This window comes from Lissotriton vulgaris, chromosome 3_1 (genome assembly GCF_964263255.1).
Source record: "Lissotriton vulgaris chromosome 3_1, aLisVul1.2, whole genome shotgun sequence".
In the NCBI taxonomy this organism is placed as follows: domain Eukaryota; kingdom Metazoa; phylum Chordata; class Amphibia; order Caudata; family Salamandridae; genus Lissotriton; species Lissotriton vulgaris.
The window spans coordinates 613,340,767-613,358,348 of NC_141689.1; the positions used below are offsets into that span (position 1 = coordinate 613,340,767).

General features: G+C 41.1%; 1 protein-coding gene across 1 annotated transcript in view; it reads left to right on the forward strand.

Moving 5' to 3' along the window:
• Window positions 1–17,582, forward strand: part of ADGRV1 (adhesion G protein-coupled receptor V1) — a 1,865,288-nt gene that overhangs the window by 969,466 nt on the left and 878,240 nt on the right. Inside the window, exon 68 of the mRNA XM_086963519.1 lies at window positions 8,445–8,664. Within this exon, the coding sequence (XP_086819645.1) occupies window positions 8,445–8,664 (220 nt within the window). The remainder of the gene's footprint in view (window positions 1–8,444; window positions 8,665–17,582) is intronic.

Genomic DNA, 17,582 nt, shown 5'->3' on the forward strand with positions numbered 1-17,582 from the left:
TGGGCACAGTACCGAGACTGCACTCCTTAGCGTCATTGAACATCTTCGGACCATACTGGACGCAGGAGGAAAGGCAGCACTGATTCTTTTAGATCTCAGTGCTGCCTTTGATACAGTTTCACACAAGGTACTGCTGTCCAGACTTCAGGAAGTAGGAGTTGTAGACCAGGCCCTTGACTGGTTTAGGGCCTTCCTTGCCGACAGATCCTTTAGGGTCTCTACCCCACCCTTCATTTCGAAGGAATGTCCCGTTGAACAAGGAGTTCCTCAGGGGTCGGCTCTTAGCCCGACCCTGTTCAATGTATATGTCCTCCCACTGGCAGAGGTAGCTAGGAAATATGGACTCACATTGGTGTCCTACGCTGACGACACCCAGCTGGTGGTGGCTCTAAAAGACGATAATGGCCTGAGTGCCATGAACTTTAGGCAAACCCTCAGTGACATCACCAGCTGGATGTCAGCAAACTACCTCCAATTAAACGCCAGTAAAACGGAGGTTCTGCTTCTAAGCAAAGATACTACGGTCTGGGGCAATAATTGGTGGCCTGAAACCTTAGACCAACCGCCTGTCCCCAAGAAGGTGGTAAAAAACCTAGGAGTTTGGGTGGACTCTGCTCTGAATTTTACCCACCACACAAAAATAGTCGCCGCCACATGTTTCGGGATTCTTCGAAACCTTCGGCCCATCCTAAAATTCTTCAACCACCAAACCCGCCAAGTGATAGTACAGTCGGCTATTTTATCACGGCTGGACTACGCTAGTTCACTTCTGCTGGGAACTAACGTAGCTGAGAAATTGAGACTACAAAGAGTCCAAAACGCCGCTGCAAGAGCTCTTACAGGGCTACCCTGGCACAAATCGGTCTCCTCCACCCTCAGGAACCTACACTGGCTACCTGTTGAAAAGAGGATTCATTTTAAAACTCTCTGTCTTGCTTTTAAAATTTTGAAACTCTCCTCACCACCTATGTTATGTCCTCTGCTCTCACCCTACGTCCCTAGGCGGTCCCTTCGGTCAGAAGGTCAGAACTTGGTCATTATCCCCCGCATCAAGTTATCCAGAATGGGCGGCCGCTCGTTTGGATACTTAGCCGCCAAACTTTGGAATGGACTTCCAGCCCAAATCCGCGCAATGAATGACCTTTTATCCTTTCGCAAAGCCATAAAAACCCACCTTTTTAACTAGTTATGTTATATACACCTCTGGACTTCCTGCAATTCCATCTTGCTGTCCCTTGGACATAGGCAGCTAGCGCCGGGACGCCCCTTGGCTGGGGCAGCCGTGCGCTATACAAGCACATCTAACATAACATAACATAACATCATCCTTCATCACCATCTTGAAATTCTTCTGCAAGTTCTTACTTCCAGTCAAATCAATCCCAAACTCTCAGTCAACTCTTTCAGACTGCCTCACAAGCGTATCTTGCAGCGTCACTACTCAAGAACAGTAGTTCAGCCTTATTATATGTGGTTTACCAAGTTTAGTTCAAGAGCCCCTTAAAAAGTCTTCAAATTCTGTTCTTAGTTTTACATCATTAATTTCTTTGGAGGGAAACCTTCTGAAAGACATTGTAATTCTGACACTAATGCTTTTGTGACAAGAGATATAATAGGGATATCCAGAGATGGACTCAAAGTAACAGGATGTAGACCTCCCTCTGAGGATCCCTGCTCCAAAGGTGCATCTGCACATTCGGCTGAGTCTATCGCCTCTCCTGCTGCCCCCAACTGAAGCAGATGCTTCACTACAGGTTGAGGGTATATGGAGGTGGTCGAAAATTCAACAAATCATCTAAGAACACAGCATTTTTATCCCTATATCTCTTGTCATCCCCACTTTCCTCTCAGTCCTTTTACACCTACAGTTCGTCCTTTACTCGGGATAAACACCCAGACCGTCAGGCATTCTCTTTGGCCACCACTGTTGACTTGAGTTCTATCTTGACTGCATGCAACTACAGATTTTATATCTTGTTTGCGTTTTATATTGCTGCTTTTCACAGCATGTTCCCATCTGTCCAATGCTTTAAACTGTACAAGTCTTGTTTGAGGGTTTAAATCGTCGCTCTTCTCAAATGTTCAATTTTTCTTACATTGGATGTGCCATACAGGGAAAACCAAGAACAGATGTATGTAGTCTGACATTAGGGGCCATAATTCACACATGCCGGGCCTCTTGAAGAGCTTTTTCCCCTATTGAATAGGTGTATCATCGTTTCTCAGCGTAGCTCTTATTTTCTTAAAGAATTTAACCTTCACTACTCACGCAATATAAACGCAGAATTTGTAAATCCCAAATTGAAATGACTAATGGTTTCCAGCAAATCATAATGTGGTATTTAACACCACAAATACCCAATCCTAGCAAAACTCTATGGGACTAACTAACTTCAGTGTAACACCAAATGACGTAATTACTAATCTCAGTGTGGCACCCAAAGCTAAACAACCCTTTTCAGTGCAACACCGAATGATGTAACTCACAACATAGCACACAGCGATTTTGACTTCACTCTGATTAATTTCACATAAACAAAATAGCAAAAATACAACGATCCTTGTCTGCTTTATCTAAAGGAAAATAACATTTCTCTAGGGGAAATAAGGAAACAGTATACTCCTGGAACTAACAAACACACAAAGTGAGTTTTGTAGAAGCAGGGACCTAGTGGGATTTACTCCTGTGCGCAAAGGATGAACTAAACACCAGTCTCAGTTAGTACAAGCTCGCAGTAAAAGTTTAATATATCCCTATCTTTGGCGCGGTCATGGCACCATACAGTCCAACATCTCAACATTAACAGTTATCTTTCAGTTAAATATATCTATTCCAGTATCTTGGATTTCGACAAATCTGATTACCAAACTTGAACTATTAACAATAAGCACAATAATCACTTGAAGTATAAGCAATAAGCATGAAAGAACACTGAATTCTTCAATTCAGCACAAAGTCCACTCAGACACAACAACTCAAAAATAAGACTAAACATCAAAATCGAAAACACTCTACCCTACTTTTGCTCACAATCCTAGGATACTGTAACCGCCTTCATGAATGCTGTCAATTCATTGACCAGGGGAATTTAGAAGGCGGATTGAATCAGGGCAAAGTCTTAAATTCAGGAGTGAATTTTAAATCAACGAGGCCCAGTTGGAAACCCTCTTCTGCTACCAGATTTGTTAGCACGTTTTTAGATTGCAAATTCGGAGACAGTAAAGTGTTTTTCTTGATGGTCCGATGATCAGAGGTAATCCCTTAAGAATGTGTGTGCTCCATCTTCTGAGCCTAGTCAGCAAATCAGTATATTAAATTATATGTGAAGCACATTAGGCTCCACAAGAAAGACAGACGGGGCCTCATTTATGAGGCCGTGCGTCACTTTTCCGCCGCCGGTGCGTCACTTTTTGTGACGCACCAGCAGAGTAAAACATGTGCCTTGTTGCACCATATTTACAAAGTGACGCATCTGAGTAGATGCGTCACTTTGTAAACCCCTGCGCTACATTATACCTACGCCAGGTATAATGTATGCAGGGGGGCTTTCCGACGCAAGAAAGGGTCATAGAAGTGATGCAGTGAAATCTATAAGATTTCACTGCACCACTTCTAGGACACAAATGCGTCAATTTCTTACGCCTGCCTCACAGCAGGCGTAATACTGACGCAAGCCCTTTCACATGGGGCTTGCCCCATGTGAAAGGGCACACTGCTGGAGTTGCATCACTTTGTGACACACTCCAGCAATGCGTCACTTTTGCGCCATACAGATAAGTCAGAAATACTGACGTATCTGTAACTCCTTGCGCCATGATGCATCATACTGTAAATATGACGTATCATTGATGTCGCAAGGAGAGTGCAGTGAAAAGTGACGCATCGCTGTTTTCACGCAGCTATGCGTCACTTTTCATAAATGAGGCCCACGGTATTTTATATCAAACCGTGAAAGTTTGTTAAATGTTAATATTTTACAGAAGGCAAAAAGCAAGGTGAGCATTAATGAATTATCAAAATGTGTATGGTTTGCTTAACATGCAATTCAAATTAAATCAAAATGTAATAATTAGTAGGAAGACCCAGCATGGCTGTCACCTCAATGGGAAGTACAAAGGCAAGTCTCTGAGAGAATACTCTAAGATTTACTCTGCTCTGATCTATTCTCTTCACCATCTGAACTAAAAACACACACACTCTAACATTTTACACACCTACACTCCATTATCATAAGACTGTCCAATCAGGTTTAAGCAAGATTATACAATTATATGCGTGTTAGGCTCTCAGGGTTTCTCATAATGTAAGTTTCTCTCTGCATTCTTCAAATGAACGTTATGTGTAACAGGAAAAGATATCTGGATAGTCTGCCCACTGCTGGCGTCTTTTTGGGTATGCTATTCATTAAAACATTCCACAATGATTAAAATGAAAAGAAAACATTTCTTCACCTGTGAAAGAAGGAAAAAGAATATTGTGTTTGACAATTAAAACTCCAGCTCACCTAGAAATAAAATGTTCATATGCCAAAACGCAAGATGGCAAACAACATTAGCCATTTTAAAATGTATGCCTACATTAACTATAGTCAATCTAAACGTAAATTAACTTATTTCTAAAAATAGCATTATCGTTCTTATGTTAATGTATTGTGTTAATGCAAAATGTATAATAAAAAAGTTATCCACTACCTTCACTTTCAATATTCATTTTAAGATAATATTTTAAAAAATAGATTGAAAAATATGCAGAAGTTTTTCTTTGCAATGCTGAAAGGCTTTATTGCCTGCGTAGGAATAAACATCACAAAACATCTTACGCTGCAGATGATGTATATGGGTCTTGAATTATTCAAAATGTTCATACATAGGAGGTAAGGTAATTTTTTTACTATGAAATACATATTAACAAGCCAGAAACTTTAGGAGTTTTGTGTCATAAGTGTTTAGGATGGTTTTCTTTTAACTGCAAGCTTTGTGGTGCGAACTGAGCCAAGGACCTTTTCCCGATAGCAAAGATCAACACATTTTCAAAAACAGATTTGTCAAAATAATGAACCTATATTTACTGTGATGATAATCTGAATTATGTGCACAGGCACATCAATAACACTCCATTTATTTCCAATAGTCATACATGACAAATAAAAAGACTTTCAATTAACTATATACTAACAGAGCCTCTTATTCCATATTGTATGTAACGTGAGGTGCTATGACACACAGCTGTGATTTAAAAGGTTGTTGGTCATGTTCATACAGAATCATTAATTTTATTGCATGATCTTTGCAGAGAGCCGTAATGAATTACATTTGAAACCAGATCAAATTTGGTTCTGACTGGTGGTACTAAGGCTGCTTTTCTTAACATGAAATGCTCCACCTACTCCTTCCATTGCTAATATTTCTGTTATTGAAGTTCCTGGTGTCTGTATGCACTGAACACATCTGTGTTAAAAGCCAAGATGATGCTGCAATTATTTTGTCACTCTCCACTGTGATGCAGTGGAACTACTCGGGACGTTTCCTGAGATTTGGCTGGAAGTGAAGCCAGAGCTGGACTATCCAGCAGCCACACTCTCATTATACAGTTAGAGTAAGAACTTGTATGCAGCTCTGAAAGCACCTAATACTAGTGTCATGTGGCTCAGTTAGGCCTGGTGAGAAACACTGCCATTTTTACATGCACACCTTTTCCTATGTGGCCTTCACCTTCACACAAGAACTTATGCCACACATATGGTGTGTGACAGTGCAGGATTAGTTTCCATAAAACTACATTTGCTTACAAATTCCAGTTTGTAAGCAAATGTACAATCCCGTACAAGGCCTGGTCATATATTGTGCTAATGTGATTGCTGTTGCTCTTCCATGCGGCAACACAGCTATCTATAGAACATAAACAGTGGCAGCCTGACTAAGGTCTCGGTTCGGCGCAAGGAGGCTTTTCATTATAAATAAACAACCATTTCTTGGTTGGGTCAGTGGAGCACATGCAGTCATTGTGAGGCCACTACATGCTGAAACCTCAGCCCGTACAAAAGGGGGTGGTGATGGATCACCCCCTTTTGTACCGCTTTTGGCCGCCATAAGTGTGGCAGGGTATGCTCAGACGTGAGTCCCTTGCTCACTTTGCCACTGGATTCAAGCAAGCCGGGCTGAAGACGGCTAGAATGCCAGAAACCGGTCCTCGGAAGCTTGTTTCCGGTCCAGGGAAGGCATGGCTTGGCAGTTCGGGCTGGACTGTTCCCATGAGGCACAGGGTCAGACTGATTTGCATATAGCCATGTCTGAACTGGGGTGGCAGAGTGGGCTTAAGAACGGTGATGGATTAAACCCAGATCTTTTCACTGGGTGTGAGTGTTTGATTGGTTCAGATGCTCCGTACATTACCACCCCCTTTTGCACCGAAACCTCAGCCCAGCTGCGTGCTGATCTTTCTGCGTGGGGGGATGTCCAACCTGTGATGAAGAGGGGGACCTACATACTTTACCTTGTGGTAATGGGGCTGGATCATTCAATCGGGGATTCTTGGCAGAACGCTCACACACCCTAGACACTTAGGTTAGGGAACGCATAGTAGGAGAATGCTATCTAGATATTATTTTATATGCTAGCATATATACTTTGTTTTAGCAAGAAGGTTGAACTTTTAATTCTGTTCACTGTCCTTGTACTTCTAATTACTTTCATCTGCTTATGTCTATTGATCATTGCAGTGCATATTCTATACAAGAATCGTTCAATAAAAATTGAAAAAACTACTCTATGTATTCTTTGTATATATTTCTCAGAGAAAGAGCACGAGCGACTGAGCAAAAGGTTTCAAGATCTGTTACCACGATTTCCGGGGGGAGCCGGGGAGGGGTCATGGTTGTCATTTTCTGTGGCCACCGAGCCATTTCTTCTTGTGTAGGTTCAGGGGTGCTTATGGTGGCACTGTGAGCTAGCTGGCCTCAAGGACAACATATCCTTAGGGGGTGCACAGAATCATTCTGGCACCATTCCAAAGTTTATGTTGCCCAACAAATGTGCAGTTCCTACTAGAAAGTGGAAATTACATGACACCAGCACAACACTGTAGCTAGCCCTACAGGATCCAGCATGCAAAGTACTTTGTTCCAATTCCTACAGGTACCTGTGTACGCCTCTAATTACACCCTATTCCAGTTCTGCAGCACCACCTACTATTTATTTTTGGGGCTCTTACAGCACCCTTCTATCTTGCAAATAACCACCTACTGCTTTTCTGATCCTGTGCTGAAGTAGTAACTCTCTATCCTGCACTGCAGCACCTCCACCACTACAATCCCCACTATTGCCACTCTCACCAGTAACACTACCTCTATCAAAACTACAAGCACCAATATCACTATCATCTCCATAGTAATCCACCAACATCAACACAACCATCACCATTATTCCTGCCACTAGTCTGATCCTCACAATCACTACCACCAACATTGCAACTACCACAGTTACTCCAACTATCATCATCAGCACTATTACTACTACACCATCATCATTACCACTAATGTGAATATTACCATCACCCTTCTGCCCATACAGCATAATGAGAACTACTCTATTGACCATCACCACCACTATCTCCACTACTACCAACAATATTACCACCTTCACCTCTACCACCACCTCAAGCACGACTACGTCTGACACCATCACTACTACTACCACCATTTCCACTTCTGACACCACCACTATGCTCTCAATTGTTTGTGTGTATAAAAGTATTGTGCATTTAATGTTGTTATGTATGTGTAAGTGAAAGTGTAATTTAGACATGTATGAATGACCTACTGTGTGGTATAGGTCAAAAAGGCCAGGCCTATTGACTTTGCCAATGCTTGTTTTCTTTTGGAATGGAAGGACTTGTGTGCATGTTCCACTTGCACTAACACTCCTTTAACATGCTTTTCCTACAATTGTCTTAAAATGAATACATTATTTTCTGTCAATATGGCATTAGCAATGAAAAGATCAAGACAATGCAGTTTGCAAAGTGGGGATAGTGATGCCCCTGCAATTACTGACAGTCTAATAAAGATAAGAAAAGAGGAAGCTTTAACACTGTTGGAAAATGGCTAATATATTTGCGACAATATGCACTCGAACAATTCTTCACTGAGTTTTTCCTTGGTTAAGATATTAGTGTTCTATGTCAGTATACATTAAGGGAAAATGTATCTATTTTAGATGAATATAGAAAACACCTGCTCGGACGTGTTACTTGTAAATATCGAAGTCTGTCTTAAGAGTCTTCTTTCTAAATGTGAAACTAATCATTATTTCACACATTTTCTGCTTTACAGCTTCCACGCACTACCTCTGCATTAAAACAATTGACTGTAAAGACATTTTCTGATTTCAATGCTCACACTGACTAACCATAATTCCCATACCTGTATTTTGATTCTTTTCTTTAGGGAATTTGCTGAGCTGTTTGAAATCCATTTGGTTGGAGCTACTGGTGGTGCAATACTTGGCCTCAATCTGGTGAGCCAAATCACTATCGCCAAAAGTGACTCTCCCAATGGAGTGGTGCGATTTCTTAATCAAAGTCGAATAATCATACCCAACCCTAATACATCAGTGATCTTATCTTTGGTACTGGAGAGAACCGGAGGGCTACTAGGGGACTCTCAGGTATGTATAAACTGTTCAAATATGTATTTTATTTAAAACAGATTGTTTAATGATATAATATTTCCATCTGTTTCATGAGTAGCTAAGTATTTGGACAAATACATGAATAGATGTGTGTGGGAGTCACTAGCCTATTAGAGGAGGGGAAAGAGAGTGAAAGTTAAATAATACTTTTCAATACTGGATCATGTATGCACAACCAACCAATAGCACATTCATGTTAAAACCTTAGAACAAAGAAAATCGATTGAAAACGGCATCTTCTTTGCATGGTTTGCCCATTTTTGTGACCGGATTTAATGACATTTTAGATACTTGGCACTGGGACACTGCTGAAGGTCTCCCGGTGCATGTGCGATGATCTCTGACTGCTTCTAACATAACTAAGTTATCTGAAAGAAGTGCTTTGTCGTCTGGATGGGCCAGTTACCTAGACAATTTTAAATATGAAACTGCCATGTCCCTTCGGTAACAGAGTGTAAAATTACGGTGTTCTTCAGGGGCTTGAGAAATCTCCCTATTTTCAAAAAGGTCAGCTTGAATTATAAAACTTACATTTGACTTAGGAAAGAAGTAGAAAATTCGTTCTCACAGAAATTTGTTAAACATTGTCTGCCACATGCATTAACAGAAGGAATTGCTATATCATGAATAGCAATTTTAGAGGAATCGCTATTTAGGAATCGCAAAGCCTATGCATGTAGGAAACGTTATAAAAATAGCGATTCCTACACATTCTTTAATTGCTAGTCGCAATTAAGGAATGCTCGGCCACATGCATCATTGTAGGATTTTGCATGTCCTAAATTGCGAAAATTAAGGAATCGCAATTTAGGAATTGCAAAATCCTATGCATCAAGAAATCTGAAGTGTTTTTACGATTTCTTAATTTTATGTATTTGCGATTCCTTAATTGCGAATCGCAATTAAGGAATGGCATTACATTGATTCCTATGGGCCTAGAGGCCCATAGGAATCAATGGAAAGGCATTAGCTTTTAGCGAATTTTATTTTGCGAATGACAATCTGTTGATGCTTTTCAAGGGTGCTGAGGGGGGTCCAAAGGACTGCCCCCCTGCACCCTTGAAATGTTTTTTTAAGTGCAAGTTTCAAACACACATGTCCAAAGGACATGTGTGTGTGTAACATGACACTTTCAAAAATGCTTTTTTGAGCATTTTTGAAAGATTTCGCAAATTAACACTAGGGTCAACGTCATGTTAATTTGCACCTCCTATTTCTGAATTCGCATTTTTAAAACAAATCATGCATTGCATTTAAGGAATCGCACAAATGCAATTCCTTAAATGCAATCGCATTTTTAGGAAATGCAAAAAATTGCGATTTTTGTGAAATTGTTTAATGCATCCCAAAAAGTGATTTTGGAATCGCAAACGGCCGATTTTTCCGAATAGCACCGTTTGCGACTACAAAATCACTTGATGAATGTGGGCGGCTGTCCCATTCATTCCTTTGGGCCTTAAGGCCCATAGGAATGAATTGGAGATGGCATGAGCAATTTGCAAGTACCAGTAGGTTCTTGCAAATTGCTCATGCAATTTCAAGGGTACAAGGGTATCAAAATGACACCCTGTTGCATCCCTGAAATTGATCTGTGCACATATGTTGCACACACACATGCCCTAAGGGCATGTATGTGCGTGCAACATGAAACTTTGAAAAATGCACAAAAGTGCATTTTTCAAAGGTTTTGCAAATTACCATGAAGTTCAACTTCATGGTAATTTGCTACTCCTAATAGCAAAATCGCAATTTTTTTAACTTTCATGCATTGCATTGCATTTGGGATTCCTTAAATGCAATCGCAATTTAAGGAATCGCAATTTAGAGATTCCTTACATTGCGATTTCTGAGAATCTGCCCATTTGTGACCGGTTTTTCCATTGATGTATGTGCCTGCTAATGAATTGGTGGATTTTTAAGAAAGTTGTTCCTCTCTCTGTGGCTTGGATAGCCTATGCAGTGGTTACTAACCTGTGGTCCGGGGACCTCTAGAGGTCCACAAAGCCTACTCAGGGGGTCCACGACTTGTTAGAAAATGAAATAATGTTAACAGATTAATAATATCTATGTTATTAAAGAAGCACAATTTGAAATTGATCATTTTAAAACGTTCTGTAAATGTGAAGGAATTTGAAATTGGAGAGTTAAAAACATACGCCGGTATCCTGAGATTGATTTGTGGGAGAAGCAGAAGTGCATTAAACAGAATATAGTATGGATGGTGGGTAGCCTCAATTAAATTTAGAATATCTCCAACCATACTTTTAACATTAATAAAATAGTTTTATATTCGTTTATGAATTAATACCAAGTCAGTGGGGGTCCCCAAATGTATGTAATGACTTAGTGGTCGTGCCTGGATTCCAGTAATGATTAAGTGGGAGTCCAAAGTAGTCACAAGGTTAAGAACCACTGGCCTATAGAACAATCTCTGCACCAGCAGCTATCATCAAGTCAGGTAGATCTCGTTCACATAGACATTGAGTTGCAAAATACAAAATGCTTTCTTTCACCAGGGAGCTGATGCCAGAGCCTCTGCTAGCCTAGGGGGTTGGAGGGCCATCAATCTGGGTCTAAATGACCCCCTATGTCCAAACATGCAGAGCAAAAATAGTAAAAGATGGTCATGTGATCCAGGCAGCAAAATTACCTAGATGGCGGCTACATATTTTAAGTTGGTCCTGATCATTAAATTTCATGTCAAAGCTGAGTTTGGCAGCAAGACAATAAATTCCCCATATCCAGCCATGTGGACCACTCCTTAACCACAGTGTTCTTACTTGCTTCACTTGAAAACTTTGACATACATCTGAGAAACTAAGGGCCGGATTTAGATCATGGAGGATGGGATACTCCATCACAAGCATGACAGATATACCGTCCACTGTATCACCAGTGCAATATATCCTATGGCATTATATTACGGTGGACGGGATATCCGTCACGTTGATGATGGAGTATCCCATCTGATAAGGTCTAAATCAGGCACTGTGTCTGAAGGTTAAACTGTGAACTGAGGTGAGCCATTAAACTTTACCCAAGCGGTGCTCCATTGGCACTCCAACAAGCTTGACCTGAAAAGTCCCTTTGAACCTGGTCACACTCACCCCTTAGCCTTTCTCTGTTTTTTACCTTCCTGGTGGTGCATATTGTACATTTTTATCACTTGACTGATTTTACAATTTTTGGGTGTTCTACTTATTGCTGGAAGCAATTCGAAGGCAACAGGGCAGAACAAGGCTATTGGCGCCAATTGTGTTAACTGGAATCATTTCACTCTGCCTCCCTGGGTCCTTACCTACAAATAAAACCAACAAATACACCCTTTTAGCACTTAAATTCTGAGAGTAATAAGGCTGAACATTTCAAGGCTAGCTCAAGGATGTAGTACAAGGGTTAGAGATACAAAATTCAGTTCAAGGTAAATAACACATAATCAATGTCCTACTAGTATTTTGTGTTATAATAAGAAAAGTGCTTTCTTTTTCCCACAACACGATAATACATTTTAAATAACTATCAGCCTATTCATGAAGGCTAAATCGGCTCGCAAAGGGCCGGATTCTGAGAATCCGGCCCTTTGCGAGTGCGATTTTTGCATTTGGGATTCAGCATCCCAAATGCAAAAATCGCTAATTGCGATGTCGCAAATGTGCGAGGAATTACATTTAAGGAATCTCTATTAGAGATTCCTTAAATGCAATTCAACATCCAATTTATGTTTGCGAATTTGCAATTTCTTGCCGCAATTTACCGCGAGGTCAGACCTCGCGGTAAATTGCGATAACTCAGAAAAATGCATTTAAATGCATTTTTCTGAGTTGCATGTTACACACACACATGTCCTTTGGACATGTGTGTGTGCAACACCTGTGTGGAATTTCATTTGAGGGGTGCTACAGGGTGTCCTGTGGACACCCCTGGCACCCTTCAAATCGCAATCTTATTTGCGATTAGCTAATTGCTAATCGCAAATAAGGAATACTCCCCATTCATTCCTATGGGCCTTTTGGCCCATAGGAATGAATGGCGAGTTATTCCTTATTTGCGATTAGCAATTTGCTAATCGCAAATAAGGAATCAGTAGGAATCGCATTTTATTATGCGATTCCTACATGATTACCGTTTTGCGAGTCCTTAATAGCGAATCGCTATGATTCGCTATTAGGGGCTCGCAAAACGGCCCCTTCATGAATAAGGCTGTTAGTTTTTCAGATGATTTCAGTTCAACTAGAGCAAGCAGATGTTTGTGGCTCATCGCAGAGGATAAGCCCCAAACAGTTTCAGGACTTCCTGTATCTTTGCAAACAGACCCAGCTCCCACAGTCACTTTCTGCCTATGGCCAAGCTGCCCTGTTGGACACTAAACTTTTTAGTGCATATAGCAGCGCTTCGTTCAGTCCTAGGTTCCCAACTTCAAGGACCACCCGCCCTGCGGACTCAGAACTATGGTGATGCAGGGGGAATGACAGCTGCTGCTCAGGTCATAGGCAGGTGTGAATCTCTGTGAATGGCTCCCATTAAGGGTGCTCAAGCTGAGGAAAAATCCACCACCCAAAAGGGTTTGAGACCAAAGAACTAAGCCCTGAAAGTCAGGTCTTAAAGTCGGGGTATCAAGGCAGTTCCATGGGACCATGCTGGGGTATTATATCTGAGGCCTGGTGACTGTGCACCATGATCCTGTGGCAATCATACACCTTGGGTACAAATTAGAGATTGTACTACACCCTGGTTCTTTGTCTAGGTGATGCTTTGTTTAGCTGCCATGCCACGGCTTAATTTGAAGGCCTTGCTGTCACAATCTCCAGGGCAGTGCAGACCATGTCGTGAGAGTTGACTCTCATGTGATTACCCTCACCAGAGGTCTCCCCTTCAGTTTTATTGGATCTAAATGTAGGCCTTGGGGAGATATGGCTGGGCTGTACAGCACTTGGGAAAATGGAAGCAGGAGGCCATCACTAGTTTGGGCAGACGGCTCCGTCCATAACTTTTTACTCAGTGCCTCGCATTGTGTTGCAGTCTTCCCTGCACAGCTCCTTCATTTCTTCATGCAGGTGAGTTTGTCACTCTTCCAGGAAGCTCTTTCCTGGAGGGATACCACAAGTACTCTCTTTTCCTCATTGTTAGATAGGTACCCATCTGAAAAGGAGACTAACTCCCAAAGACACCCGCCATGCAACGCCAGCACAAGGATGTGTGGATCTTTGACATGAGATATTCCCCGAACACTGACCTGAGGCTCATACAATATAGTTTTGCCTACTAGCAGACTAAGCTCTGTATTACAGAGTCCTTTTCTGTTTGCCTGCTTGTGGGGGAAAGAACATGATATCCTTCCACAGGGACTGCTCAGCTATAAAGCTATTGGTTTGCGGATCTGGCAGTAAAAAAGGTGGCGCTTGGTTGCCCTGTCAAGAGATCTAAAACAAAAGGCATATAAGAGGAGATGTCTTCCAGGTCTAGCCATTACATGTCTCTGCATCACAGGCAGGGTGCTGGAGGCCCAGCTGTAAAAATAAAGACCAGTTGATCCCACCCATCGATCAGTGGAGTCTGGTCCATTTCAAGTGAAATCATGAATATACTGGGGGCTAGCTCAAATTCCCAACTCTGTCAGGCAGGTTCAGCTGTGACCAGCTTTGACCTCCATCTTGCAGGCCACTCATCTGCAGTAGTTATGAAAGGGATTCTTGTCTCCATACAATTAAGCAGACTTGCACACTCCATGCTCCTCAAACCATAGTTAGAGAGAGCATGCAATCATTATTCATGCCCCATTGGCCAAGCAAAAGACCTGGGTAAAAAGTATACTGGCTGGCCACTTAAAACAGAAGAGGACAGTAAGCACTCTTCTCATGAATGTATCAGGAAAAAATCCTTCTCTTCCACTATCTTAAAAAATGCTACCACCCAAAGAATTATTTATAATTGGAGGTTTTCAGTCATTACTCTTCAAAGAAAAAGGGAGGACTTTGAGTGCCACACTGGACGGCAGATCACCACTCTGGTTCTCAAGCCGTTTACACATAATCACTGTGGCAACACGCATGATGGTTGGCATGCTCCAGCGGAAACCCAAAGCCTGCAGAGATTCAATCTAAAGAATACTTTATATTACTTTAAGCCTGGGTGTGCTCCGTTTGCCATGCATGAGTTCTCCTGCCCCAAAACCTAAACTGTAGATTTCTTTTTATCAAAACCCGGTCCTTGTACTTTTGCTTTGATACTACTTAAATACTTTACATTCATTTTTCTCAGAGATAAGTCTATTGCTTTTGCCTTAGATTCTGGGGTTAAGCCTAAGGATTCTCTTGAAGCCTGCTCTTTACTTCATAGGATACTGAGTTACGTAACTTTATATGGGCTCAACCATAGTACTCTCCAAAAAATTGGGCCTGAGCGAGGCAGGAAAGAGAAGTGGCCACATAGCATCAGAGCATGAGCTGCCTGGACAAAGGACCCTTCTATTTAAGGAGCCTATTCAGAGTTCTGTGCACAGGGTAAAAATGGATGGAAACTGACTTCCCACCTACATTTATGCTCTGGGTGCACATAGATGGCTAGTGTTAACAGAGTTCTTTATTGCAGGCTATAAATGGGTAAAACGAATGGAAACTAATCAGAAATGTTTTATTGTGAATAATGGCCCATTCAGGAAGTGCAAGTCCTAAATCGGGTGCTAGTACCAGACGTTAGGACGATTCCTCTACCTTGGCATTATCCTATGATTTAGTGAAAAACACTTACAGATGGCTTACATTGTTTTCATGGTTTATTTGACCGCAGCCTATTAACTACAATGGGCTATGAACAATCGCTCGAAATTTCGATCTGAGACCAAGCATAACAGGTGATCCGTGCCAACCTCGGCAAGGCCTAAAGCTTGAGAAAGTTTAAGAAGAGTTCTCCAGAGATTAGTCATAATCGTGTGTGTTTTCCTCTCTTCACTTGAATGACACATTTTGACTGCGAAAACGGTGCTGCCCTCACTTTAACTTGAATAGTGGCATTTGGTGAAATAGGAGGGAAACTGGATACAGTCCAGCAATGTTGCATTCAACAGAAATGACCCAGTCAACCCTGTTTAGAATTCAGCTGGGTTCATCTGGGATTCTTCAATAATGTTCAAGACCTAGTGATTATTAGAAACCCATAACTATTTAACAGCGTTGTAGCAAGGGCTCCATGGGCCTGATTGCAAGCAAATCAATATCTGGTTTTGTGGTAAAAAGAAGCGTCTATTTGACGTGAAGTGGACACTCACGCTCCAGTGTCCTAGTATTAATGCACATGCTGCCGTATTGTCCGCTCTGCTAGTACTGCCTAATTGGAATAAAAAGTCCAATACATCTGTAATTCCCCAGGGGAACCACCAATTTTAATGAAGCATTGTGTACACGAAATATTTCGGTCATGTCGAAGGGGTGATGTTTTGGGGTAACACTGAGCGTTTTAAAAAAAGTTGCTAAAGGCATGCATGCAGCTGCTTTATCTGTGGGAAGTTGTTCCATACCCTGAGCATGGACAACAGGCAGGCACGCCCAGATGCTTACAAATGAAGCAAGCAAAGAATGTATTTAGTTTACATTAGCCCTCTCTTTGAGTAGATAGAAACTACTACTCCCTGATGCTGCTATGGCCCGCAAGTTTCTTTCAGGTTTTTTTTTCTGCTGAGTATTTAGACAATGTGAGCACAGAACCCTGTTTGTTGGAAGCTTTCCTTAGGGAGAAAATATACTTCTCTCACGGGATCGCCTCTATGTATTGATCACATTTATGATAATGTACAAATAATAGCTCAGCAGAACAGAAATAGAATTCAGGCAGATACATTGTGGGTGTAAATAGGTCCTTTAACATAGGAGATTGTGATTTTAGATAATGGAAAACATGGCAGTGCGTGTTTAACAGCGAGTGAATGTTTGATACATTTTCTAAATTGGTATGTACCTTATCGAAGAAACACATATGTGTTTTTTGGAAGTATCCAACACTACTGAATTACCTCTCAGCCTGAAAGGGACATGCATCTCTGCCAATGAATGAGATAGAGGCATTTAACAAGGATTCTTTTTAATTAGCCGTTGCCTCATCATTATTGACATGGTCTTACACCTTAACAAGACATTTGTCTATCACCCAACTAAATTGTACTTCCATATGGTTACTACTAAGGGATATGTGTGCCACTATAGAAACACCTCAAATAGGTAAATGTGAGATTCAGGCTTTCAGCCTGCAAGAAAAATTTCAGATCTCAGTAATAAAGATATATTTTGATGAGTTAACGTAACAGGGATTGTTTTTGAGAAGGATGTCAGAAACATTGGCTGGCAAACAATTGGCCCTAAATGTAGTTTAAAATATTGTCCCATTTGGTGTAGATTTTATATCAATAAGTCCAATGAGGCATTTTTGTTTTTGGTATTCTCACCACAAAACTATGGTATGACACCTTACAGATTGTACGTCAGAATATCAAGATTTTAATATTGTACTAGTTTAATAATATAGCGAAAATATCAACGAGCAAAATATTGAGACGGTAAGTATATATATGTATAGACTTCTTTATAACTTGCAGGTATGTATAGTAAACTAATCCTTACCTTGCTGATATTTTGATTGTTGCTTTTTTGATATGATACTATGGTAACAACATATTAGAGACAGTACTGTACTTTAGAAAGTCTTTTTTGTGGGCCTGGTTGCATTGATTAAGCTTTAGCTGAAAACTTACGTAATCGGATCCTGATTGAGTTTTTGGGATCCAGCCTATGGCAGCATTGGGTGAAACCATGTCTCTTTCCTTATAGATTATAGGTACAATGACAAAGCTTCTCCATTGCATCCACATAATTTCAGTAAATGGGCCATTCTAATAGATTACCTTA